The sequence below is a fragment of the Jatropha curcas genome, chromosome 9 (genome assembly GCF_041381405.1).
Source record: "Jatropha curcas cultivar XTBG-Jc1 chromosome 9, XTBG_Jcur_1.0, whole genome shotgun sequence".
Lineage (NCBI taxonomy): Eukaryota > Viridiplantae > Streptophyta > Magnoliopsida > Malpighiales > Euphorbiaceae > Jatropha > Jatropha curcas.
This window is the reverse complement of record NC_143159.1, coordinates 8,233,256-8,255,663: the sequence shown is the minus strand read 5'-3', so window position 1 is coordinate 8,255,663 and position 22,408 is coordinate 8,233,256. Positions and strand designations below refer to the sequence as shown.

General features: G+C 27.6%; 1 protein-coding gene across 1 annotated transcript; it reads left to right on the top strand.

The window, feature by feature from the left end:
* Nucleotides 1-11,168: 11,168 nt before the first annotated feature.
* Nucleotides 11,169-12,752, top strand: LOC105629142 (Dof-type zinc finger DNA-binding family protein). The gene has a single exon (XM_012210670.3). The coding sequence runs from the start codon at nt 11,647-11,649 to the stop codon at nt 12,508-12,510; it is 864 nt and encodes a 287-aa protein (XP_012066060.1). The 5' UTR covers nt 11,169-11,646; the 3' UTR covers nt 12,511-12,752.
* Nucleotides 12,753-22,408: the final 9,656 nt, after the last annotated feature.

Sequence of the window (22,408 nt, the reverse complement as noted above, 5' to 3'; positions counted from 1 at the left end):
AATTTACTAGTTAATATATATGTAATCTGAATTGGGTAGTTCGGAGATAAAAAGCACTTACAGGATTAATCATCATGGCTTAAGTTATGGGTTCGGTCCTCGTAACGCAAACTCTTCCTGGGTCAGCCCCTTTACTTCTAAGGGTGAGCGGGGATTAATCAAATTTGTGAACCCTTAAAAGGACACAGGCCTGGATACCTCGTGCCAGGCATAACCACAGTTCGGTTCTAAATCGGAACCGAATCGTGATCAACCGTTTAAGGTTCTAAACCATAACCGAAATCGGCAGTTTAAGGTTCGGTTGCGGTTCTTTATATTTGAAAATAAAAACCGGTGGTTCCGGTTCACGCTTCACACATGCTTTTTAATTGTTAAATTAATTTTATTTTTCATTATTAAATGTAGTAACTTTACCATCATCTTAAAATTTATTAATATAAATATAACTTGTAAATTATAAGTTGAAAAAGAGAAAAAAAAAATTGCTCCTCATTTAAATATTTTTAATTTAAATCTTTTACCCTTTATAACATAGATTTTTTACATATAAATTAAACAATATTTATTTAAGATTTATTTTTGACTCTTAAATAAAATAAAAAAATATTTTTCTCCCTTACAACGGTAAAAAAACAGCAATTTGAAGGGTATTTTTGAAATAAAAATTTATATTGTAATTTTTTTAAGTCCTAATTTAGATAGAAAAACGTTTTGCCCCTTTATAACGGTTAAAAAAGGTTACTTGAAAAGTATACTTTGAAATAAAAAATTCATTTATGATAATTTTTTGTTAATTGTTAAATAAAATTAAAGGACATTTTTATCCTTTATAACGGTAAACAAACGGAAAATTTGAAATTTATTTTTATAAATAAAAATTTATATGTGAACTATAAATACCTTAATAATCTTTTTTTTTTCACAATATCAATTTTTTTGCTAAACTCCATTGAATTTCTTCTATCATTTCTTTTCTTCTCATATAAATTAAGTACAAGTCCTTTTTTTTTTTTTTTGACATGTCTCTCAATTTAAATTTATAAAAATTAAATACTAGTAAAGAATTTTAAATTTATGTTTTGTGTAGTTATAAATTTTTAAATTTTAAAACTATTAATTTACTCTTTTAGTCTTTTTTTAATTTAATACTATTATTTGTTATTAATTTTCTTATTTAGCTAAAAAAACTAAAAAGGTTAAAAAAAAGTTATCTAAATTCAGCTCCAAATTGGAACCGAACCAGAACCGACAATTTTAAAACCGTCTAAAAGTTGTTCAGTTCGATTTTGATTCTACTTTTTTGAAACCGAAATCCACGATTTTAGAACCGAAACCAGCATTCTGAAACCGTGGTAATGCCTACCTCGTGCAAGCATTAAAAAAAAAAGTTAATATATACATACATATAACAATTTAAGAGTATCTCAATATGGAAACCAGCGTTCTGAAACCGTGGTAATGCCTACTTCGTGCAAGTATTAAAAAAAAAAAAAAAGTTAATATATACATACATATAACAGTTTAAGAGTATCTCAATATGTTTAGATCTAACTTCTGAACGTATTGTTTGGATAGTTGGGCCTATGGATCCATTAATCTGGACCGTTTTTTTTTTTTTCCCAACTCTCAAAGATTCACTTCCTTTTTGAAAATTTTTCTAAGGGTTAAATAAGGATAAGGACATAAGTTATTTACATACCCTACTTGGGAAAAGGCAAGTTAATGGATGATAAAGGTAAATAAAGGCAAACCTTGCTCTCCTTTACCCTTCTACATCTCAATTTGGGATGCGAAGAGGGAGATATGAGAGATTTAAATTAATTACTAATGAAGAATAGGCCTTGTTTCCCTCTCTACCTTTCCATTAATTCACCCTTTTTTGAACGCGCAAATTTTTTTACAGCAACACTCATTCTTTACCTTTCTCGCTTTTTACCCCTTTTTATTCTTCCATTAATTACTTTTTCCTCAACTTATCTTACCTAAACAAAATATTAGGGTACAAAGAGTCTCAAGGTTAAGTTACCCGAACTGAAGGGGATAATCTTATGAACTGAAAATGTGTTCTAAGCTTATGAGATTTTCAAACTATCTTTTAAATTATTTTCCAATAAGGCTAAAGTATTGTTTTTGTATGTCATTTCTAATTAATTTTCCTAATATTAAACCGACGAGGAAAAAAAAAACGGTATTCAAATTGTTTTTCTTATCGTAATACTTAATTCAAATGAAATGGTAACGTACGCTTCAAGTGTAATTATAACAAAAATCAATTAATAAAATAACTTAAAAGCTCATATAACAAAATCACTAAACATAAACATAAAATATTATTACTCCAAATTACTATTATCATTATGATTTTCTCCATTATTGAAATTGAAGTTTAAATCAAATATTGGAAATTAAAATTAAAATTTCAAAATTTATAATTATACAAGTTTGACTAATTCAAATTAATATATGAAAACTAGAGTGGAATTATTTTGCATTACACTAATTTATATACATAATTTACTCCAAGTAACGTAATTTATTAAAAGTTCCATACTATAATTTTAAAAAAATACTGAACTTTTTATATCTTTTTCAATACAGGATCAGATTTGAGTTTATAATTGTAATACTCATATCCTACCCATACCCAAAATAAAACTTTCACGTTTTACCCATACCTTACTCAAACCTAGTCAAAACCATAAAATTCAGGTTTGACTCGAGTTGGGCTGATTTTGCCATCCCTAGCATTTACTACTAGATTAGTATTGATGTATTGAGGTTAAATTTAAAATACAATATTTTTAATTTTTTTCAGATTATCGTTAACAAGATTTCACATTTCTGATTTTTCCTTTTATATATATATATATATATATAATTGAAAATTTGTTCGCTTAATATTGAGCTTTTTTAACAAATAAAGCTAGATAAATTAAACCTTCATTTGGAATAATAAATTCAAATTTTTGTGTTTGATATAAAAAAATAAAAATTTAAATCTTTAAATTCGATTGTATGGATTTCAATATAATTAAATCACATTCTATAAAAAAAGGATAAAATTTTCAAATAATTCAACAAACTTAAATAACTCAAAGTTTTATGACAGACTATCCACATTCCTAGCCTTCTAAAATTATTAATTCTAAAGGTATTTTAGGAAATAAAGAAGCAAATGAATTTTCAATTTTTGTATATATTCTAAACATGAAAATTTTTTTATTAATAAATTTTATTTCTAAGAATTTCATATTTTAAATTCATTTATACCAACGAAGGGTTAGAGCTGAAAAATGAGTCACCAAATTAACTAGAAAGTGCATTTAATTTTCTTTTATGTTAGAACATGGATTTTTCGTGAGTTATACTTGCTAGAAATAACGAATGGTGAGCATGATCTAATTTAGTTCAGTTTGAAAAAATTTTCAAATAAAATCAAAAATTGTAATTCTAGTTTCATAACTTTACAATTTAAAGTAAATCAAATCGCAATAAAGTTTTTTTTTTTTTTTTTTGTGCAATTTGATATGCTGTTTGCTACCATTAAAAATGCTTATACATCAATCAATAAAATTGTATAGGCGTCATGGGTATATAATGATAAATTTTCAATAAAGATAAAGAAAATGTAAATGTCCCTCATTCTAAATTTCAAATCAAATTTCAATTTGGAACGAAATTTTGAAATACAAAATTCAAAATGGACCTTTAATGATGTGAGTTAAAGGTTTTTTTTTTTTTTTAAAAAAAATCAAAATAGAATTTCATTAATTGAAAACTGTATATAGATATGGGATACAAATCAACATGTTTCTATATTTTTGTATAGGAAGCCTAATAATAAACCACTTATATAAAGAATAAAAAAATATAATCATGATTTGAAGTATCTGATCGAGTTTACAAAACATAATATTTGTACCATAGGCGATCACTTGCTCCACTTGGTCGCTATTCATGAGCACTGTTTGACTCAATGATCTTTCTACAATTCCGATCTGATTACCTTCAAATTTCTTCGTTCTATTGAAGAAGAGATTTGCACTTCTTTCTGCATAACTATGCAAATAATAAAAGACGTTAGATAAAATCATCATAATGATGGAAAAATAATGACTCAGAACTAGATCTGAGAATAAAATCTCAATATATGAGCAACAATAAATCACAATATATGTGCAACAATAACTCAGATCTGTTATAAATCCGAGGATTATTTACAAAAAATCAAACAAAAAAAGGAAAGGGGTGACCACCAGTCTTGAGTTAAAGGTTTTCATATAATCAAATTTGAACATTTTATTATAATTTAAGAAAATTAATTACTTTTTTTTATCATGGTGTAAAAATGACAGAAATATGTGAATGGAGAGAGTAACATATTTTATTCCTCCATCATTAATATTTTTTATTTTCCATAAATAGTCTTATAATCTTTTTGAGTATAAGACTAATTTCGTTTCGGCATTTGTTGCTAATAATCTTTTCCACAGATACGCTAATACTCTTTTTGACTAATAAATACCATGGTGGAGCTAGAAATAAAAGCTAATAGCAAAAAAAATTTTCCAAAATTTAGGATGTGAAAGTGGAAATTCACTATTTTATAAATAAAATAAAAAATTCAATATTTTGGGACATAATTTTTTTAAAGAAAAAAAAAATTAGATTACGGAGACAAAGATCATCCCTAGTACCCCTTCCTCTGTCTCTTTTTTTTGAAAAATATAATTCATTAATTATAATATCAAATATTACAAATATTCAAATAGGTCATACATGAAATTTTCTATTAGAAGTTAATAGAGTTCGCTGATTTTTTAATAAAAATCAAAAGAATTATATATATTCTTTTGAATAATAAAATAAAAAAAAAAGATAATATTACATCCTTCCACTCGAAGATGATATTGACAAAAGATGTAAATCTTGGTAATAAAAACTAGTCATTTAATTGATTTGGATAACAAAATAATAACTCTTCTAGATCTTTTATATCTGGATTATTTTTTTAAGTACTTGCTACATATAATGTACACATACGAGTTCCTATTACTATACATCAATAGAGGAATATGTTATACTACCAGACCATATGAATCAAAAATCAACATCTGCAAAAATAAAATCTAAAGTTTTCAACCAAATAAAATCAAATATTACACTTTTATTTAATAATAAACTCTCACAAAGAGGTAACCAAACTCTCATAAAGAAGGAAAAAAAAATCTAAATGTGGAGAAAAACAACAATAACAAAAGCCAAAACAGATCTATTATAGTAAAAAGAGATCTAAATTTATTAAAATTGAATAAAAGATTAAAAGAAAGAAAGTAGAAGTCAAATTGAAGAAATAATAAAAGGTAGAGACAACTGCTGATCAACAGCACCGTAAAGTAAAATTAGGGTTAGACAGTTAAAAAGAAAAGAGAGAATTTAAATTCAATATAACAATCACTCAGTGATCCTTCCTCTATTATTGGATAAATGCAGAAAACTAAATGCCGGACCCATAACATTATCATGACAATTAAGCAAGCAAAAAGCACATGTAATTAATTTTTTTAGACATTTAACACATTAAACATGATTTTTTCCAATTAGTGAAATTTGATGGTACAAAATATAAAACACTATATATATGCTTCCTAATATAGAAATTGCATGTAGAAAGGTGAGTTTATGGTTAGGTATACAAAATGGTAAGTGATGAAGTGACGATAACAAATTTATTACTTAGAAGAAATTGTTAGTAACCATAGAAACCACAAAATTGAAATCTTTCCCACCACATGAGATGGATCTTCCAAACTTGCATGAAAAAGACATCAAACGAAACCCCACCACGTGATTCCAATGTTTAATTAAACTCTTCCTGAGGTATAGATTACCAAGTGAAAGCTGCCCATACCTGATTACTATAACTAGATATTTTTCTCTTACAGTCGTTGCTTAGTTTTTTGGAGAGAAATAAGATATGGTCTTGTGTGTGAAAACGTTGTTGAATCTTCTTCAGAAAGAGAAATTGGTAAGTATGATAGGGATGAAAGGAAGGGGATAATTGCACCCCCTTCAATTTTTTTTTTTTTTTTTAATTCCCTTACCAATGTTGATTTTCGATTCTGTCCGATGAAAAAATTCAATCATCTTTCAACCATTTTGCCCCTTCTCCTTTGTAAAATTTTGATTTAATTAAATTTTATACTATTTTATCGCTCTACTATTAGAGCCTAGCTTAGTCTTATGATTTATCAATTTCTTTTAATTAATTTTGTTTTTCTTTTGTATATAAAAAATTAATTAAATAAAGCTAAATTTATTTATGCAACATTAAATATACTCCCTAAGATTTTTTCACACAAATTAAGGAGAAAAATAAATATATTAAATTTTAACGAAAATAGAGGTCAAAAGCACTATACTTTCTTTCTTGCAAATATAACAATTCACGTGGTTTAAGTAAATTTAAGATAGGATTTAAGTTTAACATAAACTATTAATATTACTGGTGACTGAAGGGTAAATTAGGAAAGAAGATATTTAATGAAATGTTAGAATCATAAACTCATTTATTTAGAAATATAAAAAAAAAACCCTAAAATGACAAATATTAAGAAATAGAGGAAGTATCTAAAATTGAATTTTGAAATCTGACTTTAACAAGAATTTCCAATCAGAAGACCAATTAGCCTAATTTTTTTGTTGGACTGAGTGAAAAATGATAATATGTTTAAGGAGAGAGAAAACTAAAGATTAATAGTTTTTTTTTTTTTTTCTGAAAATTCCTGTTAAAATATCAAGGGAAAATTACTATGTAGTCCCTCGATTTTAATCAAATACACTACTCAATCCTCACTTTTTAAAAATATATTAGTATACTCCTAGCTTTTAGACCCGTCCAACTCTTTAGTCCTTCTGTCTCTTTTTGTATATTCTTCCGTCATTCAAAAGAGAAAAAGCTGGACAGAAGTGAGATAATTATTTTAAATGGCAAAAATACCCTTAACACACATGGAAATGATAAAGAAAGAAAAGAAATTGCAAAGAAATTAATTTTTAAAGAAAAAGCAAATTAGAATGAAAAGAAATATGAAAATAAATAAAAAAAAAGAGGTAAGTTAACATAAATAAAGTTATCATCTAAAGCAAATTTTATGGAACACCAGAGAAAATTTGAAGAATCAAAGATGGAGCAAATTTTAAAGATTTATAGGCATAAAATGACTTTGGTAAAGATAAGATAACAGAATTTGAAAAATTGAAATTTTTAAATTTTTGAAAATAAATAAAAAGCAAAAATAGAGCAAATTGAGTAAGTCTAACTATAGAAATATAAATTGTAAAAGGGAAAATAAATTTAATATTTAAGAATTTACTAGTTGTGGTTCAGTTGGCAACGCGACAGTAGCAGAGTTAGAAATATTTTCTAATGGGGTCATTTTATTTAATTTGATTTTTAGTGGATCAATTAGATTAGAAACTCCAAATTTTTCACTTACTGTATACTTTTTTTAATTTTTTTATCACTTTAATACTATTTTATAAATATTTTTTAAAAAATTGGATGGGTCAATGGACCCTGCTTCACATAATATGGCACCGCCCTTAAACACAGACTAGACATATAGAAAGAGCTTTCGAATTCGATCTCCACTAAAGACATCTGTAGGGAAGGGTGAGAAGCCTTAACTATCTTAAGTTGGATTTGACGGTTCTTAATAATGGAGTCTGAATATCAGTAATTTAAAAAAGAAAAATCGATGTTTAAGAAATGTCTCCAGCTCTTATAAATAAATAAAAAACAATACTGTAGGTACTTTGTCCATGAGGCAAAAATCATTTTCAAACCTGCATTTTTCGGCCACAGTCAAGACCATAACATTTTTTTTTTTTTTTTGGGAAAAACTTTCCATTTACATAAGTTTAAAACAAGCAATCCACAGGCAAAAAAAAAAAAAAAAAAAGGGAGTTTTTTTTTTTTCTTCCTTCTAACGCCACCCTTCAAAAAAAGAAAAAAAAAAGAAAAAAAAAGCGATAAATTTCTAACCAAAAAAAAAAAAAAAAAGAAAAACTAGACTAGAATTTTTGCATTATCCTCAGAATTTTAATTTTCAGAAGTTAAAGAAGAAAAGAATAATGCTTTGAACCCTCAACAAAAAAAAAAATAATAATAATAATGCTTTGTCCTTTATTAGGTGGAGTAGCAGATCATCTAATTTATAATCTAAATGAAAAATAAAACTGATGGATAAATCACGAAACAGAAGCCACAAAAACACGTATGCGTGATATACAGGTAAACCATAGAGGCACATAAAACATAAATCTAAGTTATGGAATCATAAATATCTCTTAAGCAAAACAAATCAACATTGATTTCGAATATTCTTCACGTAATAGCTCTTGCGCCAACAACTCATGCTCTATCAAAAACACAATGTTTTTTTTTTTTTAGTCTTCCGTTGTTTGACCTAAGCTATTTCTTTTAGACTGTTTGTATGGACAGACGATTATAGATATGAAAGATGAAAATAATAGAGACTAACGTTTAAATTTAGCCTAAATGTCTCTTATATATTTTCTAATTAAAATTAATTTTAATAAAAATAAGAATATATATATATATAACACAGCCACAACAGGGACCTACATGAATGAAATTAATAAGGCTAGCTTATAATAATAATATATCTATACAACCTATAAAATATTATTATAATAAATTATGAATTCTACTAAAAATTCATAATTGAACTCTTATTAATTTCGAATTTCCTAACATTAAAATATATAAACTTCTCGTGTTAAGATTACAAATACATGTCTATTTAATTTAATTGACAATTTAATTCCTCAAGAATTTCACTAAACTTATTTCATGTGTCAGATACAAAATCCATTCTCAAGGTTTTACCCAATAAAAACTTATAAGTTTCTCAAGGAATATCATTAATCCCTATACCGAGACACGAACTCTATCAATGAATTAATATTTCACAAATGCACATTATTATTATCCAATTCACAAGTTTATTACTCCATAATGAAACTTACTCTTTTAATGAATCAAACAATAGACAACGTCCAGTGTTAATAACAATCAAATCAAGATTAAGAGTTATATATATATATATATAAAATGATGAGCTAGAGAATTTATTTTATTTAGTCAATATAAAAATACTAATTCTCTACTTGATTCGGTTCAATACATACAATATGCAGCAACACAAGAAGTTGAATTTAATCATTTTCATAATTAAGATAAATTATATATAATCATGTGTTATAATCATATCAATGGTTTGTCAGCTCCATCTTAGATTATAAACAAACTTTATATCTCATATGAATAAAATAATTTAATCTTTTACGTATAGAATAATATCTATACATCAAATCATCCACTAGTATAAAATAAAAGACAACACTTAATTATAAATATACCATAAATGATTTATTAAATGTAATATCTCACTTTCATCGACAAGAAATAATTGCTACACTATTACAAAGGCATGGTTAATAGTATAAAGTCAATCAAAAACTTAATTAAAATGAAATGAAAACCTCTATTTTAGAAAGAGGAGGTTTGATTACTATGGAAGAACTGCATATCATAAATCGGCAATTTGGATCCAGGAAAAGAGCAAATTGATTTGTATATCACCAAATCGATGCTTCTCTTCTTCCCATTTATTTATCGGTATTCTTATTCTTTCTTTTAATGATAATACTAATGCTAATATTTCAGTTTAGCTTTTGCCTTATTTCTAAAAATGGATATTTAGATCAGAATCAATAATCTCAGGATATGGAAGAGAAGATGAGAGGTTGAAGACGAGGGACAACTGTGTTGTGAAAGAGAACAGTAAAGAGAGAAAAGAGAGGGTGAACAGAGAAGGGATGATAAAAACTTCTTGGTTTTAGTTTAAATAGGGGGTATTTTTGTCTTTTTTTATGCAAATTAACGGTAAAAACCACAAAAATGGATAGAGTGAGTAAAAAATATGACAGAATCAAAAGTAAAGGATATGATCATATATTTTAGAAAAAGTGAGAATCAAATAGCATATATGATCAAAATAGAGGGACTAAATAGTAATTCTCCCTAAAATAAATTCATTTCACAAATTCAACATTACTCCCCAATTAATTACTAATCCTTCTTTCTACGGTCAAACCCTTCTTATTTGCTTCTTAGGTATAAACCATTTCTTAAATACCGGTTGGAGGAGGAATACAAATGATTGCTTGCACTTAAGTAGGCAAAAATGAATACTCTTAATAAAGTATTAATTATCATGGACTTGCTCACATGGAATCTATTTTGACCATTTAAGTGAGGGATTTAAGAACGAAAATCAAGAATGACGTGTAACCGTTGGATACTGGATGGTCAAATTAATTATAGTTTGACTAATCACCGTAGATTATGAATAAAAAAAATAATCAAGACATGGAATGGACGGAAAGCATGCGACGTAAGAGGGTTATGCACGTGCAGTGCAACATACCCTCCACGCCATAGCTTTTCTAAATTAAAATCTTTTCTTCGGAAAGTACCGATTAATTGCTATCACAGCATTTTTTTTTTTTTTTTTTTTTTTTTTTGTGAATCCTAGGAGTAAGGTACACTGTACTAAGTCCCATTCATGCGAGTCCATGCACCTGCCGACTTTTTTTTAACTACATTTTTATTTTGTGAATTACCAAATTGCCCATGTCTAAATTACTATTAAGCAGTTAATACTATTACATAAAAAAAAAATGCTATTTTGTCATTATATTCCTTACCAATTTGTTACTACTATATCGTATAACCTAAACCAATACTATAACACCACATTAAGCAGTAAGATAAAGGGATATATCAGTCATTTAAACAGCCACACTAGCGATCGAAAAAAAACGAAACAATGACAACTAAGAAGCCTTTGACTTTTCAACTTCAATCACTCTCATGACGTACCCTACTAAGAAATGCCACGTGAGGCAATTGAGCCACGATCAATCCGCCTATTAAATGGTTGAGTTGAGTACACCTCAAATTCCATTCACATCCTCCCACTCCCACATTCACATACGCACTTTGTTTTTTAAATCAAACCCGACATCGAGCTCATGCCGGTTCGGTTCATTAAAAGAACTCTTATATTTATATACACATTCATGTTTTTTAATCAATTGTTAAATCGAGTCGGTTTATCAAAGAGTTTAAATTGAATATTGTATTTATATCAAATTTCACTAAAAGCACTTTTAATAAAGATTTAAATTTTGATTTTTTGTTTAAAGAGAAAAGAATGTCAAACCACTGATTTTAACATATTTATTTATGCTATATATGATCACGTTTGTTTTTTTCATCAAATCAAATTGAATCAATTAATTAAAATGACCTAACCGATTGGTTCGATCTGACCTAAAAAACGCTGCAACACACGCACAATACACGACACACGCCAACATCAAGCCAACCCCTACCTTTCTTGGTCCAGACGGCTGGCAACCGCCCACGTTTATATCCAACACCGCACCTACGAACCCCTCCACATTTCTAGTCCCCACACACATGCTCTTGCACTAACTCTCACACACAAAACATACACTTCTTTCTTTCTCTTCTCAATCATAAATATAAATATGTTTACTGATGACCAAATGATGTTTCATCAGTATTCTTCTCGGCCATTGCCAATGGAAAGAAAGTGGAAATCCCATGTTGAGCTTGCTCCTAATTGCCCTCGTTGCGCCTCTACTAATACTAAATTTTGTTATTACAACAATTACAGTTTGTCTCAGCCTAGATATTTCTGTAAAGCTTGTAGACGGTATTGGACTAAAGGTGGTTCTTTAAGAAATGTTCCGGTTGGTGGTGGTTGTCGCAAGACTCGCAGAGCTAAGGCTGTTAGGGCTTCGCAGACTGATCGTGTTGTTTCTTTGAATAATTATAGCAGGGATTTAACCTCTTCTAGCGTTGACTCATTCACCCAAGAAAATCAAACCAGTAATGGGTCCGATATAGATTTAGCTGTTGTTTTCGCTAAGTTCTTGAATCAAGATTCAAGTGTTAACCCCAATGAGTTCTCGAATTCTTTAACTGTTGAAAAGGAGAAGGTGTCGGATCTGATCCAAGAATCTGATGATTTTCTTGAAGGTTTACCTCCAGTCTTGCTTGTAGAAGATGGGCAACAAGAAAATCAAGATAGTATTCAAGAATTTATAGAAAGTCCTGAAATGGATGCATTTGGGTTGCAAACCTTTCTTGGAGATCAAGAAATGGTTCACGAAGCTTTGTGGTCTGATCAAGAAGCTGCAACTTTATCAAATGTTCTTACATGGGAAAGTACTTTATTACAACAACAGCAACAACAAGAACGAACACAAGAATTTGATTCTTTTACAGTGGAAGATCAGTTAAAGGCTTCGGCTGCCAATCTTATGAGCGATATTAATTCTTGGTATTCGTTTGATCCGTCCGGATTTGAGATTTTCTCAAGACCTTAATTAATGCATATCAATTATACTCTTATTATTTATTCTATATATTTTGTAATTCCGGTTGAGGTAGAGACTTGATTTTTAGTTTTTCACTGTTACGTTCCCAGTAAAAAAGCCATATGGGTACAGATTAATTTACATATTAAATCATATATAATGCAATGAAATCATGTATATTGATGCAATTTATTCTATCTTTTCACCCATCAATTTGATTTTGATAATGAAAGCAAAATATTATTAAATAATATTAGTTTGTCTACTTATTTTGCTCTGCTGCTATGCTTTTTAGAGTTTCAAATTGTAATCAGTGCATGTTAAATAGTGGTAATTGCTACTTACTGATTTGGTTTTTCCAAATTAGTATATAAGGAAATTTTTGTTATTAAATTGTTGACCTTTGAACTAGTTTAGATATATGTAAGACAGTAAGAGCATGTTGAACAGAATATAATAATAGTGTATGGCTTGTTCGTTCAATTATAGAAAAGAGTTAGATATTTCCTTTCAGAAATTTATTCTTAAGACTTAATCCGTCAACAATGAATTGCTTAATATATAAATGAGTTTCAACTCAGCATTAACAAATTAATTAATTGTTTTCTCCTTCAAGACATATTAATTTCCTTAATTTAAATTTGAAATCATTACTGTTGCCTGTTGGGAAGACTTTAATTATCTAAATATCACATCAATCTAAGTTCCAAAATATGTGAAAAAAAATTAGTTAACCTAAACTTTGAAAAAAAAAAAAATTTCGTAATACCGAATTTTAAAATTGATCTTGTGACTCCCTTAATTTCACTTTTTTTAATAATTATATATCTCTTTATATTAAAAATATAAATTTTCATACTTTTGACTTTTATAGTAAAATATTAATTTGATATATGGTTATTACAACTTTTAAAATAATAATATTTATATATTTTAATTATCCAATAAGCGTTTAATCGATATAATTTATAAATTAAAGAATTCAATTAGTCAAAATATATTATTTTTAAAAATTATAATATTTAATAAGTCAAAGTAAAAATTGAGAGTACTATAAATTTTTTATAAATTACAAAAGTGAATTTATTTATCTAGCCAAAGAAAAAATTACAATATTTGTGGGGTTTCAAATATAATCAACAACTAACACTAATACTCTCTTCACTTTGTTAATCTTCGAAATTGAAAGTCAATCATATTGATAATACGAGACAAGATGGGCCACAATCCTGTGGCTAAGGTGGATCATAGTTGAAAATGGAAAATCATATCAAATCATATGAAATAGCTTTGTGATGATGATCAAAAAGATGAGTCCATATTTTTAGATTGAAGATTCCAGCAGATCCTTCAATTGAGATAAGAGTTGGCAGTGGTCTATTCAATGATGTTAAAGCCATCACATGCTATGACGTTTCTCACATGTCATCTCTGTTTCAAGACCATTTCAAGATCAGGAAATAGATTTTTATACAGAATTACTAATTAAGCACCGGGCAGTGATATGACCATTGCACCTAAATCCATCAATTCATCTGATGCGCATTTGTACTCAAATTATTTCAAAGCATGTGATGGCTTCAAATCTGCAACATTTAAATTAGCTGGTAACATTTCTGACTTAATCAAAACTTTACCTTTATTGATCATTGGTAACATTTTCATTTTTACCGAATATTTTTAATTTAAACCATTAGATAAATAATTATTAGTCAAGAGTTAATAGCTAACAACTAATATTATCATACATACCTTAATTGCAATTTAATTTAATTTTTTTTTATATTTTAACTACGAGATGTCTAAGCCTATATCTATTTACTGATGCATATATTCTGGCTATTCTTTGTTTGCTGCGAGACGCATGAAAGCTGAGTCATGTAATTTGATTTTGTATTTTATTCCTAAGGATTAATTAAACTTTTTAACCTTGATGTGAGTGTCAAAGTGGATATTACTATGGCAAATCTTGGGAAATTTTCATCTTTTAGTGATTAACACCAATTAAGGTTGAATAATTTAGGAGTTGTCTAGCCCAAGATGTTTAGTTTCGTTGGTTGGGCTTTCTCCCAAACTGATTTTGTTCCTAATCACAATGTATATATATCCACTACGAGACAACTTATAAATTAGTGGATTTAAGATAAATACAGCAATTAAAAACTTTACTTTAAAAAAAAAAACACTTTCCACCGTTGTCAAAGAATGTACGATGTACCTTAACTCAAATATATGTTCTTTTATAAAAAAAAAAAAAAAAAGATTCTACTATTTTTCCTTGGCCAATCTTGGATTTTATGAAAACCAAATTTATTTATTAATTTATTAATGATAATTTATGCAAAATGAAAATTTTTTTAAAATGATAAATCAATAATTGAATAAACTGAATACATAGTTTAACGTATGAACTTTAATAAAAAATTTTGTAGTACTTTAAATTTTATGATTGACCTTTTAGCACTTTAAAGTTGACCTTTTGTAATAATTTCACACATCTTTATACTAAAAACAATAGTTTTAAAGGTTTTTGTGTTTTATATGCAAAATATTAATTTAATATGTGGATAATACAACTTGTGAAATAATAATTTCTACATTTTTTAACTATCTAATAGCGTTTAATCAATCTAATTTTATAAACTAAGGTGTTCAATGAGTCAAATAAACTGTTTAACATATCTAATTTTATAAATTGAAGTGTTTAATAAATCAAAATAAAAATTGATAATACCATAAAATTCTATGTGAAAAGTAAAAAGGTAGAGCGTTGAGCGTAAACCTTAGGCTAGTATTATACATTTCCATTAGGTAAAGTGTTGCTCTCCTTTCAAGAATTCAGCTGAATATAAGTGAAATAAAGAGAAAATTAGTGGTAGACTTTTTATGCTTTTTTTTTTTTTTAATAATTAGTTGCCTTTTAGGTGGGTTGGGCTATCAAATGGAAAGTTTAGATTTGGGCTTGATCTCTATCAACTCCACTAAAATGACACTTGGGTTTGGTGATTTTTTGATAGATGTGGTAGGTGCCACATCCAATCGAAGTGTTAGTGTTACTTTCTATAGATTAGAATATTTGTCTAACTGCTCAATAGCTAACATTTACACCAAGTACATATATGTGTGGACCACTCGAGATGGCCCGGTGGTAAAGGCATTCAGGTCAGCGTTCGCCTGTTTGATTTAGATTTGATTTTCCACGGTAACATCTCGCTATATATGATGTTTAAATATTGGCTCTCTTACCAAGAGTTATGGGCTATTTTAAGTCGAGTTCTACTGTCGTAGGTGAGAACTGCAACGCTAAGATCCTGCAGAAATGGAGCATCATCTCCCATCAGTGCTCGGAGAGGGGAGAGGAGGGGTCGGTGCACCCTATAAAAATGTCTTAAATCGTCTATAGAAGTATTTTAAATCGGGACATCAACACCTGACCGGTGGCCTGAGCCGACGAAGACATCGAATAAATTTTTACTCTTTTTAGGTTGACAAAAAAAAGGTAAATATACGTGTGGTTGTAAGGTGACCCCAAATGCATAAATTTTACCTTCTACTTATTATATGATATTTTTAATTTTTAAAATTACACTTTGTTAAATATTTTTAATTTATAAAATTTTTTTATTGACGACTTTAATTTATAAAATTAAATGATTAAACATTTATTAAATAGATGAAAAACAACCAAATATATAAACTCGCTCTTGTATTCATAAAATACCTATAATACCTTCAACTTTTACTTTGACCAATTAAATATTTTACTTTAAAATAATCATTACTGAATAATGCTCAAACTTATAGAATTAAATCGATTAAATGATTATTGGATAATTGAAGATAGTTAAAAGATGTAAAATTTATTGTTCAAAAAGTCATATTAACTATATATCATATTAATATTTTGCATACAAAAGTTAATATCCTAAAAATTATTGTTGCTAATATGGAGAGTTGTGCAACATATCAAAATTCATAATTTCAAAGAGTACAATGGATCATCCGCAAAATTTAAAGTGTAATATATTTTTTTGATAATTGTACAAGAATAAATTTATGTATATTTTTTTGATAAAACGTGCAAGGATAAGTTACACTAATTTGGTGGAAGTAGCCTTAATAATTTGATTTAAAAAAAAAAAAAAAAGATAAACAGTGAATTATCTTGACAATGACGGAGCTTTAAAATTTGAACTTAATAATTGCTGTATAATGCTTAATCTTTAGTGTTTAACAGCATGGCCCAAGGTGGTGGAGGTCACCAATAAGTTACAACACCAACATCAAATATAATGGTTTTGATTGGAAAAAATAAATGTAAAATGTTTGAAAAATGCCTAATGATTTGAGATCCCATGCTTTGCCTTCAACAGAAGCACATAAGTGGCCCTTTACTTAATAGGGTATTGGGACAGTTTTAATTCTTTATATTGACCTATAATTTCAACTTTCAAGTCCTTTTTTCCCCCTTTTGCTTTAACTAATGCTCTTTATACTCTTTGTACTTGGAGAAATTAGTGTAGTGTGTTGGTACTTGCTGGTGACTTGAAGCTTGTCTGAAATCTTTTCTGCATACTCCTATCAATTAATTGATTTTGTTGCTCTTAATCTCTACTTAAGACTCTAATTATGCCACTTTTTATTATTGGCAAAACACTTAACCTTCCATCTACAATCTATAGCTCATCTGATTAAATCTTCATTTGAGATAGCATATATTCAATGTATTTAATATGAATTAATAAATATATCGAGCAATTAAATAGACTGAGCACAGCTTAAATTTCATTTTAAATTATTAAAATAAAAATAAATTTTGTTGATTTAAATATAACTAAGCCAGCTAACTTTTAATTTTTACATATCAATAAACGCATTTCGTATTTCATATAGTGATTTACCCTTTGTTCGAAATTAAATAATTTTGAATTGAATTACAAATGACCATCTACATAATCCAGCAATATCTTCACTCTAAATTAACATATATACAGTTCTAAATCCTTAAATCCATTAAAGAGCAAATGAAATTTATTTTTATTAAAAATAATAAATGGTATTAAGAATTAAATCCAAAATTTTTAATTTCAGGTACCTCAGCGTTAAACTTCATTTCCAAGTAGCAAACCACACAAATTTGGGGAAATAACTTTGCTAATAATTTGTAATTTAATAATATTTTACTTCACCTCATAAAGGAAAGAATGGTCAGTGTCAAAATATCAAATCAAACGAAATAAATAATAAAAAAAATTTGGGAAATATAGTTGTGCCCACTGCTACTAGTGATGGTTGGGGAATAAGTCGGCCCACCTTCCACAATATATTCCAAGCAAGGGCCATAGCCTCAGCCTCTGTTTTTCTCTTAACAGCTAATCAAAGTTGCTTCCATCTTCAAATCAATTGAAAGATCCCTTCTTATGTTACTTCTCTTTCTCTTCCTTCTTTCTTTTGCATTTGTTTGTTCTTTTCATTTCTAAAATGCCTTTCATGTCCTCTTGTAGGGTCATCTCTTAGGATTTTGTGTGTCACACATATCTTACAAAGATTTTCTAGATGAATGAATAAATGTTAGTGTGTTTGTCATGGTTTTCATTTATAAACTTATCCATAAATTTATTAGATATTGTAATTTGGAAGTTAAATTGAACAATTTTCATTTTTCTATGTGTTCTTTTTGTAAAAAAAATGATTTATTTGGAATCTATTAAGCCATTTATTTCCCATCCATAAATCAAGAAATTTAGAAATTGTATATAAAATTGAATTAAACTAAAAATTTGATTTATTTGATTCGATTATTTAATTTATTCAATTATTTTGTAAAAATTGAATAGACCGATAGTGCTTTTTAAATATCTATCGGTAAATATAAAATGATAAGCGTAGATGTAGCAAAAAAATAGAAAGATAAGACTGAGTTGAAATACATATTCTTTAAATATTTATGAGACTGTCATAGTTTGAAAAAATCAATCAAATTGATTCAGTTGAGTCAATCTACTATTTTACATAATTTATTATATTTCGATTTTAATAAAAAATTTAAAATTTTTAAATTCAAAATATTTTTTTTGTTGAATCTAAAAATAAGTCCAAACATGCTCAAAATAATTGAAATCGAATTAATTCGGTTCCATTTTGTGTCTATTTAATTTCGATTCAATTTATATTTAAAAATATTCACTTTATTCAACATATATTCATTCGGTTCCAAACCGAACGCTATTCCCTTCTATTTTTTCATCCCCCCTCACAGTATCATGTGAAATCTTAGCCTACGACCAATTTATCAAATTCATTAATAATTTATTTATTAATTTTTACTTATAATGAATTAGATTTATCTTAACATAAAATGATGAAAGTCATATTGATTAGTTCACTTTTTTCGTTATATATTATTTACTCCTTTTATATTTATTTAATATGGACTCGCATACTTCTGCATTATCTTTTTTCTTGATTTGGAATGGTAATTTAGAAGAGCTATATATGAAAAACTCTAAAAAAATATAACTCGCTTTATAACTGTGTTTAGTGATCTTCAGTTCAAGTAAAATTCAGTTTGATTCATAATGTATTTTGAAAATTCAGTCAAATCAATTCGGTTATTGAACCATTCTTAGACCCTGTGAACGAACCAAACAACCAACGCACTGCTTATCCTAAGACTATGCTTAGTATGATGTAATCAACAATTTAATAGAATGAGAATTATATTACATGATTAATTACATTGTTTGGTTAGATTTTTTTTTTTTTTTGGAAAATGTAATGTAATTGAGATTACATGTGTAATTTTCTTTACTTAAATTGATGTAATATTCATTATATCAAAAAACACATGTATTTGTCCATTGTATCAAACACATGTAATACCAATTACATCAAGTTACTCCAATAAAAACTTTACAATTCAAGGCTATTTAATACTACTACCTCACCACCACAACCACAATCACCGTTCCACCACCATCGCTCGACCAATCCGACCACCACCACTACCACCATCACTGCTCCACCATCCATACCACCATCTCCACCACCACACGACCAATACCACTCTGCCGCCGTCGTCGAGCCACAACTATCACCACCATTCCACCACCTCAACCACCATCACCACCACTAGTATCGCTCCATCACCTCAACCACCATCACCACCACTGATCCACTACCACTCCCACCACCACCACTCCACCACCACTGCTCTACCACCTCAATCACTATCGCTCCACCACTCAATCACCACCACACCACCATCACTATTGCACCACCACATCACCACCATCCCCACTGCTCCACTGCCTCCACCTTAACAACCATCATCAGCACAATTGCTCTACCACCACTACCACAACCATCATATAATAAAATTATATTTTTAGTGTTTAATATGCAACGCGGAATAAAAATTATATTTTATTTTTTTATTTTATTATAGGAATAGGAAAAATAGAATGAAAAATCACCTAAAAGATCAAAATACCCATCATTTTATATTGTAATTTAATTTTTTTAACGAAAATATATGAAAAAATTAATTTATAATGACTTTAACTTTTATTTTGTTACATTATATTTTTTTGACTTACCTTCTTTTAATTTTTTAGTTCAAATAAATTTATAAATCTAAACGGACTTTAATAACTTAATAATAAATAGCTTTTGATTTCGATATTCTTTTATATTAATAATGATGTGGTGATAGTGGAGTAGTGTTTGAGGTGATGGTGATAGAGTTGTAGTTATGATGGTGGTGGTGGTAACGGTTTGATTGGTGGTGGTAGCGGTAGTGTTTTAATTACATTATATTTTTATAAACAAACATAGAAATGGAATGGTGATTACATTCCATAAATTTTCTCAATTACATTACCAAATATATTAATGGAATCTTAATTACATTCTATTCCATTACAATTTTCATTGCATTACATCTTTGATTACATTATAAACATTGCATGATACCCAACTAAACATAGCCTAAAGAAAGTTATTCCCCTTTAATCACTCATCTTCCTTTTTTTTTTTTTTTTTTATTATTAAACAAATAATGAATGGAACAAAAGTGTGCAAGCTAATATTCTTCCAATTGAATTGAAAAGACAGTCATTATTTATAAAGAATTATGACCTCAACTAATCAACCTTTCTTTAAAATGGAAACATCAACTTACTTTTTACTTTTCTGGATTGAATTAGTTGTTTGCTAATTGTATTATATAATAGGAATAATCTTCAATTTATTCTCAATATAACTTACAGAAAAATTTAAATTTTGAATCGATTTTGGTAGAAAATTTCAAAAGATGGATATTAGAAAAGACAGTTATCTGATTTTCTTTTATTTGATTTCAAATACGTTGTTCGTTTTCATTTAAGAATCTAATCAATTTTAGATAAAATCTATTCCACTGAGCAAATTAAGTATTATTCACTACATAATTGAAAAATAATAATTATACGCTTCTAATGTATTTTTCTTTAAAATTATATATAAAGTTAAGAATATTTTTTCAAAATTAATTATTTCTTTATGGTGAATTTAAGAATATAATCTTTTTGAATAGAAAGGGTCATTGTCTAGTCTAGTCTAATAGAACTCCAATAAGAAAAAATTATTAGCTTGAAATTTAGGTCATTAGCCCATTAATTCCCTCACTTTTGGCATTCCCTTATAAAGACTAAAGAGTGCAAATTAAGGGAAAAAGAAATGTCTTAAAATCTAACTTTCAGATGGAATGTATAAATCTGGCAAAATCTATATATATAGTTACTTGGATTAATCTTATCTAATGTTTTTTATTTCCTTTTTGGTGCCCAAAAGAATGTTGTCGAGGGAAGACAGTGACCTCCCACGTAATCAGAAACAGGAACTCAAATTTCTCTAGGTTGCACTACAACTTCTGGGCCCATAATAATAACTAATTAATTAATTAATTTTATAACAATGTTATTATTGTAATAATTAAATTTTGCTTAAATATTGGGATTTAGGCAAGAAAAATAGGCATCACCACGGTTTTAAAACTGCCGGTTTAGATTTTAAAACTGCCGATTTCAGTTTTAAAAAAGGTGGAACCAAAATCGAACCGCTTTTATACAGTTTAAAAACCACCAGTTCCGGTTCGTTTCCAATTTAGATAATTTTTTTTAACCTTTTAATTTTTTTAGCTAAATAAGAAAATTAATAACAAATACAGTATTAAATTAAAAAAAGGCTAAAAGAGTAAATTAATAGTTTTAAATTTTATTAAAAAATTATAACTGCACAAAACATAAATTTAAAATTCTTTACTAGTATTTAATTTCTATAAATTTAAATTGAGACATGTCAAAAAAGTAGACTTGTACTTAATTTATATTAGGAGAAAAGAAATGATTGTCTATACACTTATACATTTGGTTTGATATTTTGATACTTAAATATTCAATACCTAGGAAATTAAATTTATATCTTTTTTTTTTTTTAATTTGGAAAAAGAGAGTTTTTCATCATTAAAATTTCCATATAAAAGAATTTAGTTGATATTAACTAATAAAAAAATTCCAAGTATTATGTAGGATCTAGAACTTGGGCACGAGTGTTTCTCACGCATCATGAAATAGAAAATAGATTAATTAGGAATGGCAAGTGAAATGATGGGTTTATATCTTCCTGAGTGCAGTATGTAAATCACATAATTATGATAAGACAATCAATAATTAGATTGATCAACTTCAACTATTGCACACCTTAATTACAACTTTGATGACTGAGACCCTCATATATATATAAATTGGTAAAAAAGAAAAAATTATGTAAATGGTAAATTCTTTATGATTTTACCTTTGAAACTCAAATTCACATTCACAGTCATTGAGAATAATTATTCATCCAAAAATATACTAGAAATACTTTT

Coding starts and splice junctions, on each gene's coding strand:
- LOC105629142 (XM_012210670.3), top strand. CDS start 11,647: ATGTTTACTGATGACCAAATGATGTTTCATCAGTATTCTTCTCGGCCA.